The following is an 8,254-nucleotide window of genomic DNA, read 5'->3' on the forward strand; positions in this document are numbered from 1 at the left end:
GCGTGCGTGTGTCACTCTAACTTTTCATACCTCTATGGTCCAGCGGCCTCTGAGGGAAAGAAGGAAGGAAAGAAGGAAGTGACTGAGGAAGGGATTGGGAAGCCGGGAAGCGCGAGGCCGCAGAAGGAGGTATAGAGAAAGGGGGGAGGGGAGGGGAGGAGGGGGCGCGCGCGCACACGCTTTGCTCCGATTGGTCCGTCGGTCTCCTTGTGAGGGGCTTGTGGGCGGGGCTTGGCGGGGCCTGACTGAGTGAGAAGAAGAACTTCTCTCTAGGCCTCATTCACTCGCTCAGCGTTGAAAGCCATGGAAGCAGAGGAACCGGGTCCCAGGTATCTTTTCCCGGAAGGAGGGAAGGGAAGGGAAGGGAAGGGGGCTCTGGAGCTGGGTCTCTCGGCCTGCCTTGATCTCCTCTTCGTCGAGTACAAAAGGCTTCTTCTCCTTTAGTGGGCAGCAGCCTGCAAGGGGCCCTAGTGCAGCTGCACCGAAAGAAGCTCCCGCGATCAATGGAACCATTCATTCATTCATTCATTCATTGATTCAGAGCATTTATACTCCGCACTTCAGCCGCAAAGGCTCTCAGGGCGGCTTACAAAACGGTTAATTAGACGGCTCTAATTACACATGTATCTGCTGTGCGTCTGTGTAATTTTTTAATATATATATGTGTGTGTGGGTGTAGTTTTTCATATCTATCTATCTATCTATCTATATTGTATATGTGTGTATCAGTGTATTTTTTCATTTATATATACATATATCTGCTGTGTGTTTTCATTTATAGGTGTGTGTTATTTTTCATTTTATATATCTGTGTCTATATGTTTTCATTTATATATATATATATACATGTATTTGTGTGTGTGTTATTTTTTCATTTAAATATGTGTGTATCAGTGTTGATTACTTTTTCATATATATGTGTGTGTGTGTGTGTGTGTGTGTGTAACTTTCATTTACATATACAGTATGTAAATGAGGCTGCATCCACTTTAACTGCCGTGCTCTGTGCTAAAGGATTCTGGGATCTGTAGTTTGTTGCAGCAGCAGAGCTGTTTGACAGGGAAGACTAAATGTCTCACAAAACTACAAATCCCAGGATTCTGAAACATTGAGCCATGACATAGAAAATGGTGTCAGACTTCGTTATTTCCGCAGTGTGGACACAGCCTCAATGACAAAGAGGTTTGTTTTCCTCTGTTTGGCATACAGTAATCAATCGCATCAAGAACCTAACTGTGTAGCAGCTGTGTATCAGGAGAAAGGAGGGATGCTTGGTGGCAAGAAATTTACCAGATCAGCCATGAAAATTGTATGCAGCTATTTCTAAAATGTTGTCCTGACTTGGCAGTTTCAACATTAATAATGGCCTTTTCCCTTTTTCGAAAAAGATACTACACTCCTCTTCAGCCGGCATTTTATCCTTTTTCCTTCCACCAAATGATGACTCCAGCCACAGACATGGATATGATAAACGATCAGGAAACTCCTCAGGGAATTTTGGAGCCAAATGTGGTTCAGGAACCTATTCAAGGTATCTTTTTATTTTTCCTTGAAGTATCTCAGTCAACTATGTGGTTTCAGTGGAACTGCTTCAGTGATATTTTTGCCTTGAACTAGATATTCTTATTGTACTAAAGTACTTCTGCTTTATACTATTTGAATAGTATCATCGGTGAGACATGAGTAGGCAGCTTATTTTTATATACTTCTGAACACTTGGCAAAGCAACAGTTTGTATGGTTGTTAATTTGAAATCATAGTTGGTGCATTTCTGCAGTGTATGATAAGAATAAAAATTCTTATCTAAACAGCTCAGATAACTTTTCTAGGCATATAACCCATCTAGGCAATTCATAAGCACAAATCTGATATTACACTAGATTCATGGAGTTTCCTTCATTTCTCCTTCTTTCTGTAGCCCAAGAGCCTCTGGAAAATTGACTCTGGAAAGATTCCCAACCCAGTGGAGCTGATTTTAGGGGTGTTTTGGGATGGACAAGACTTCTTGATTGGTTTCTGAAAACTTCCTGCCATACACTTAGGGAGCTATTGCTAGGACAATCCACAAAAATGTTCAAAGTTATTTCTGTACCAGCTGAAGTGATTTCCTAGAGTTAGTGTAAAAGAAGGGTCCAGCTCAGTTTTATCTTGTGCAGGCCACTTGTGTTCACTGTTTTATGCGCTGTTAGATGCAGAACAGTTAAACCCAGTGCAATTATATTGGCAGCATTGTTTGCTAGTGGAGAGTTGCTAGCATCACATTGGATCTACCCCATAGTATTTTAATTTAGACCAGACAATCTGTTCTTGAAGACTTGTCATTTATAGCAAGCTGGATTTATTTTGTAAGAACCAGTATCTGGGATAAAATTTCTTTCATTTTAAGTTTTCTTCAGGGACAAGGCAAGAGTAGTCTGACTCAGTTGTAGCAAATAGCATTTTCCTCATGCACAGGAAACATAAAATGGCACAATGTGGAGTTGGGAAGTGCGCCCCCTCAACTTTTGAGGACTTGCTAGATATTACTTAGCTGATAAATATTTTGTTAATGTAATACTTTTTATCAATCTTAGGTTTAACAGACCATACTGTTCAAGGGTTTTTATGTTATCGTCATTAAAAAGACTGTTAAAAGTCCCATTCTATTTTCCAGCAGCAGTTAAAGGAAGAAAAAGAAGAACTAAATCTTCTGAACCCAAAAAAACTACTGCTAAAGTCCCTAAAGTTTCTAAAGCTGCCAAATCAAAAGGCAAGCAGGAGAAAATCACAGATACCTTCAAAGTCAAAAGGAAAGTCAATCGTTTTAATGGTGTATCTGAAGCTGAATTGTTGACCAAAACTCTTCCCGATATACTCACCTTCAACTTAGACATTGTAATTGTAAGTTCAGAATCTTTTTCCTATAAACATTTTGTAACCCGTCGGGTAGCAACTTGATAATAAATTCCAGAGCTGCATCTGTATTAGTACATTGCAGCAAAAGCACTCTGTTTTTAATTTAGTATACAACTTGGCCTCTGCATAGAGAAGTCAAAAGACCAGCTGTTTTCTCTTGTATATCATTGCCTTATTGTTCCAGAATTTAATGCTTTGGGAACTACAAGTGACCATCTTCTAAACTTTCCTTATGCCTAGGAAAGGAGTTATGGTCTGTTCCTATTTTTGCTTTTTCTTTGCTGCTTAGAAGTAGTTAGAGGTTTTCCCTCATGCAACGAATAAGCCTGTTATGAGGCAAGTAATTAAATTCCTATTTGTTTCAGATTAACAGTCACTTATTTCCTGAGTTTCTTGTCCAAATTTTAGATTAATATGTTGCCTTATTCCAGCAGATAACAACTGTGATTCCTTTATGTTTTTGTCTAGATTGGTATAAACCCAGGTTTAATGGCAGCCTATAAAGGGCATCATTATCCAGGACCTGGAAACCACTTCTGTAAGTGTCTTGGTTCATAATCTGTTGAAATTCAAGAGGTCAGTTCTACTTCAGATTTCTCTGATTGTAGAAGCAGTGTGTGGAGTGGTTGGGTGGGTGGGTAATATTTCTTTGGGATAGGCCACAGCCAAGATTTGACTGGCTAGAAAAAATAGAGAAAAATACATAGATAAAATGATGAGAAAATAAATGTTATTCCTAAACATGGAATACCATGCAGTATACTGTTATAGTGCGCCCGCGCCATACGCGGCCTTGAGCATATGCGCTCAAGCCGCGGCACACGTGCAGGGCGGAAGGGGCGGCGCGTCCCATTCAATTGAATGGGCGCGCGTGCCCGTTGCGCGCCGCCACGCACAAGCCCCATTGTTTCCAATGGGGCTCGAGCATAGGCGGAATTTGCCTTACGCGGAGGGATCCGAAACGGATCCCCCGCGTAAGGCGAGGACGGACTGTACTGTTAAAATTTGAGAAAGAAGCATCTTTTTGAAAATAAATTGGGGTGGTGTGACATGTACATTTCTAAGACTATGGAAGATGTATTTCCTTGCTCCACAGGGAAGTGTCTTTTTTTGTCTGGGCTAAGTGAAGAACAGTTGAATCATATGGATGACCATACTTTACCACATAAATATGGAATTGGATTTACAAACATGGTGGAAAGGACAACACCAGGTAGCAAGGATCTTTCCAGGTACAGTAAAGTTCAAATACCATACAGTAGATCACTGCTAGCTGTGGTCCTATTTTTATTTGTGTCTCTTTTAGCAAAGAGTTTCGTGAAGGAGGACGAATTCTGGTGCAGAAATTGCAGAAGTATCAACCTAAAATAGCAGTTTTTAATGGAAAATGTGAGTTTATTTAAACTGCAGGGTTTCTGCATTTTGATTCCACTAATTTTGTCTTGGGACTAACAATTGCTTTATCTGTTTCACTGTAGGTATTTATGATATTTTTAGTAAAGAGGTTTTTGGAGTCAAGGTTAAAAAGTTGGAATTTGGTCTACAGCCACATAAAGTCCCAGATACAGAAACAGTAAGTTCCTATAAGTTTTAGAAATGTAACCACAGTGGCTTCACATTTATAGAAATAAGCATTTATTAGAGTGCAATCATGTTTTATTTATGCATTGGGCAAGAATCTACCTTGCTATTCTGAGTACTATAAATCCTTGACATTCACAGGGGTTAGAGGCACAAGACCCCCTGCAAAAGTCAAAAATCACAATTAAAGTGGGGGAGGGTCAAGAGCAGTGCACACCTGCGTGCCCCCATCTCCCTTCCAAAGCCTCAAACAGCTCTAGTAAGCGCTCTAAGGTACTGGAGGGGCAAGGGGGCGTGCATTCGTGGCTTCCCCCCTCCCTTCCCTCTGGGAAGTTCTCTCAAGCCTTGGAACGACAGGAAGGAGGCTGTATTCATTTTCCCCAAACCCCTTCCCAAGGCAAGAGAGCTGTCTTTCCCCAGGCAGCTCCCTGTCCTGGAAAAGGCTGAAGGATTATTTTCCCCAAACCCCTTCCCAAGGCAAGAGAGCTGTCTTTCCCCAGGCAGCTCCCTGTCCTGGAAAAGGCTGAAGGATTATTTTCCCCAAACCCCTTCCCAAGGCAAGAGAGCTGTCTTTCCCCAGGCAGCTCCCTGTCCTGGAAAAGGCTGAAGGATTATTATCCCCAAACCCCTTCCCAAGGCAAGAGAGCTGTCTTTCCCCAGGCAGCTCCCTGTCCTGGAAAAGGCTGAAGGATTATTTTCCCCAAACCCCTTCCCAAGGCAAAGAGCTGCTTGGAGAAAGAGGCAGTGCTCCGTCCTGGAAAGGGATGGGATTGGTGTGCACACCCTTCCCAGCTTCTCCCTCCTGGGCTTTTCCCCTCCTTGCATGTGCCAGTGGCCTTTTGCTACAAATGTTGGGGATGACTGTATAGATGTTTGTTCAAAATTATAGTTATTCACTTAAGAGTTTGAAATTTCAACACCAGCGATAGAGACTATGAAGCTTTCATGCAAATAGATCTAAATTCAGTTGCTAGTCCCAGCTAGAATAGACTTGTTGAATAAGTCAGTACTTATGTAAATGCCACCTATTCACGATTTAGGGCTTAATGTGTAAGAATGCATACCAGCTTAATGATTTTTCACTTAACATTGCCTACAGCTTGTGTTTGTGATGTTTTTGTACAGCTTTGCTATGTTATGCCATCGTCTAGCGCAAGATGTGCTCAGTTTCCTCGTGCACAAGATAAAGTTCACTATTACATAAAGCTCAAAGAATTGAGGGATCAACTGAAAGGTGTTACATCAAACACTGAAATTCAGGAAGTGCAATACACATTTGACTTGCAGCTTGCACAAGGTACAGTATATGAAGTTAGAATAGACATGATTTTAATAATATCCAGTACACGTACAAAAAGTAATAATAACAAACTATAACAAATAATAAATAGTAAATAAAATAGGCCTAAGTCACTGCTCAGTGTCATAAACTAAGATTGTAGATGTTAAATATTTTGATCTTGTTATGTTGTGCTTCAGAAATTATCACTAATTAATTTGAAAGTTTGCACAGTTTGGGGTTATCTCTTGAGGTAACACAGTAATGTTACTCTATTGTAAAACTCTTTGTAAGGTACTTGACTTGACTTTGTGGGTTTGTTTACCCAGAGGAGGCAAAGAAGATGGCTGTCAAAGAAGAAAAATACGATCCAGGATATGAAGCAGCCTATGGAGGTGTTTACGGTGAAAAAACAGTGGCAGAGAGTGATTCATGTAACTTCCCATCAAATGGAGCAGGTAGAGTAAGGGGCATGTTTGTTTGTTTGTTTCAGTGTATTTTAAGTCCATTTTCATTCATGTAGAGTATGCTGGGATTATTTCAGGTCAGTTGCAATCCTGTGATCCTAGGGCAGTATTCTATTGGCCATAGGAAGGAATTAAAAAATCCCTCTGTGTGATCTGAGATGACAGTCTGACCTCAGAGGAGATATGACTCCTGTGTCTTAATGCCTAAAATGAGGAATTGTGGAAGGAGCCAGATGCCATCCATATTGTCCAGACTTCAGCACTTGACATTTCCCAACCCCAAAATGTCTAGAAATAATTTCTAGTTGCAGTTTCTGGGCTTATGGCAGGAAGTGGTGGCATTTGGTGGATTTTCAGGATAGAGAGGTTCAATGAAATGATCTACTGTTCCTGGAAACCTCAAGGAGTGGAATTTTTTTTATCCCAGATTTTAAAAAACATTTCTGGGGAGATCTGTAAGGACTTGTGGGACTGTAAAACAAGTGCTTAGAGCCTCATGCAACCTGGTGGGTTGAACTTTTCTGCACCCATCTTACATGATCATCAAAATATGGTATACGGACACAGATGTCCTCTTACCATCCTTCAGCCAATAGGGAGCCGGATTTTCTGCACAATAGGTGTTGGACTGTGGGCCTTGAGGAAGGCCTGCTCATATATACCCAATGGCTAGCACAGTTGCCTAGATCAGCACTCACCTTGGCCCTGAGCAGACCAACTTGTATAGCACAGGTCTGGACATAGTTCCAACCCAGATTGGTTCCCAGGCTGATGTAGGGATGGGTGGGTGTTTAAACGCTAGCCTATCCGATGCCACAAACATATGGACTATGTTTCAACAGTCTTCTCCCTTTGCCATCCCGTCCTGTTAATCAGATGGTGCTGAGGATGGGCTAAGCGAAAGTTGACATGTCTTGTTTCGCTTAATACCCTCCATCCCCCACACACCCAATTTTGTTACATATCTGAGGCAACGTATGCTGTTTTAGGCCCGGGATAGGCCTTTTAAAGCCAAGAAACATATTTGGTCAACTTATTTGCTTCCTGATGGTAGTGGTTATTATTACATGTATGTCCTGCCTTTTGGAATAAAAGCCTCTCCTGGGCCTAAAATAGTTGGGAGTTGACAAAATTGCTCCCTTCAAGGGAGGATGGGATGTATTTTTACTTTTAAAAAATTAGGGGAATTTTTTTTAAAAAATGGGAGGGTGTGATCCTCCAAGGTCCCCAATAGAGGCCACTTCAGCTCCACAGTCCCTGGCAATTGCCTTTTCATTACCTTTTCTAAAGTTGCTCTAAATAACAGCCAAAATGTGTAACAGCATCTTAAAAAGAAATGCTTTGTCTTTTCTTAGCCCAGGACTGTCTAAAGATGTAAACAGTGGAATAATGCCAACTTAAACTATTACACCTGTTTTGTTTTTATGCAGCAGCCACAGCAGAGTATAGCAGTGGGTCTTCCTTTGGAGAAGTCATCAATGGACAATGGATGACACAGTCTTTCACTGACCAGATTCCAGAGTTCAGCAACTCTAGACCACAAGAGGAAGCAAGTGATGCTTAAAGTCTGCCTTTAAAAATCAAGCCTAAGTGCTGCAGGGTTTTTAACAAATTTGTGAAGAATGGTACCTCAGTTTCCCAACTGAAGCATTTTAATAGCATTTTACCTCTTAATTTTCTTATGATAACCATTTGTGTTGGTAGCTTTAGGCCTATGAATTATGTCACTTTAAAGAAGTGTCCAAATTTTTTTTAAGATAAAAAATCCCCCTTTTTCCCCATGAGACTTTTATATTTCAATTGTTCCATAGTTGCAGTTTTAGCAAACTGGCTCATTTGTGACAACCCATTTCTTGTTTTAAATCTGTATTTTGTAATGAAGTCTGTGAACTTATATTTTTATCAGTCCCTTCATATGTAGGGATATTTCATAGGTAGTTTAGTACATCTGAAAAGGTGAGAAGCTTTTAGATTTAACATTGTTACTGGACATTGACACAACATGCAATTGTCCACTACATCTGTTACACAA

The 8,254-nt window shown here is 40.9% G+C and overlaps 1 protein-coding gene across 3 annotated transcripts; it reads left to right on the forward strand.

Moving 5' to 3' along the window:
- Positions 1-39: 39 nt before the first annotated feature.
- TDG (thymine DNA glycosylase) lies at positions 40-8,250 on the forward strand. 3 transcript variants are annotated; one of them, XM_089527987.1, is made up of 10 exons: positions 40-129; positions 1,389-1,531; positions 2,654-2,880; positions 3,364-3,433; positions 3,992-4,127; positions 4,202-4,284; positions 4,374-4,468; positions 5,602-5,773; positions 6,085-6,213; positions 7,653-8,250. In XM_089527987.1, exons 2-10 carry the CDS (start codon positions 1,438-1,440, stop codon positions 7,784-7,786), a joined length of 1,140 nt encoding a protein of 379 aa, XP_089384113.1. In that variant the 5' UTR covers positions 40-129; positions 1,389-1,437; the 3' UTR covers positions 7,787-8,250. The 3 variants fall into 3 exon arrangements, with proteins under 3 accessions (XP_089384113.1, XP_089384111.1, XP_089384112.1); XM_089527985.1 differs by lacking the exon at positions 40-129 and adding an exon at positions 240-329; XM_089527986.1 differs by lacking the exon at positions 40-129 and adding an exon at positions 240-329 and having other exon boundaries at positions 2,657-2,880.
- Positions 8,251-8,254: the final 4 nt, after the last annotated feature.

The sequence above is a fragment of the Sceloporus occidentalis genome, unplaced genomic scaffold, assembly GCF_023333645.1.
Source record: "Sceloporus occidentalis isolate IW3139 unplaced genomic scaffold, rSceOcc1.0.p SCAF_5, whole genome shotgun sequence".
Lineage (NCBI taxonomy): Eukaryota > Metazoa > Chordata > Lepidosauria > Squamata > Phrynosomatidae > Sceloporus > Sceloporus occidentalis.

Coding starts and splice junctions, on each gene's coding strand:
- TDG (XM_089527985.1), top strand. CDS start 304: ATGGAAGCAGAGGAACCGGGTCCCAG. Junction 1,532..2,653: donor GGTTCAGGAACCTATTCAAG/GTATCTTTTTAT, acceptor TCTATTTTCCAG/CAGCAGTTAAAGGAAGAAAA. Junction 4,469..5,601: donor AAGTCCCAGATACAGAAACA/GTAAGTTCCTAT, acceptor GTTTTTGTACAG/CTTTGCTATGTTATGCCATC.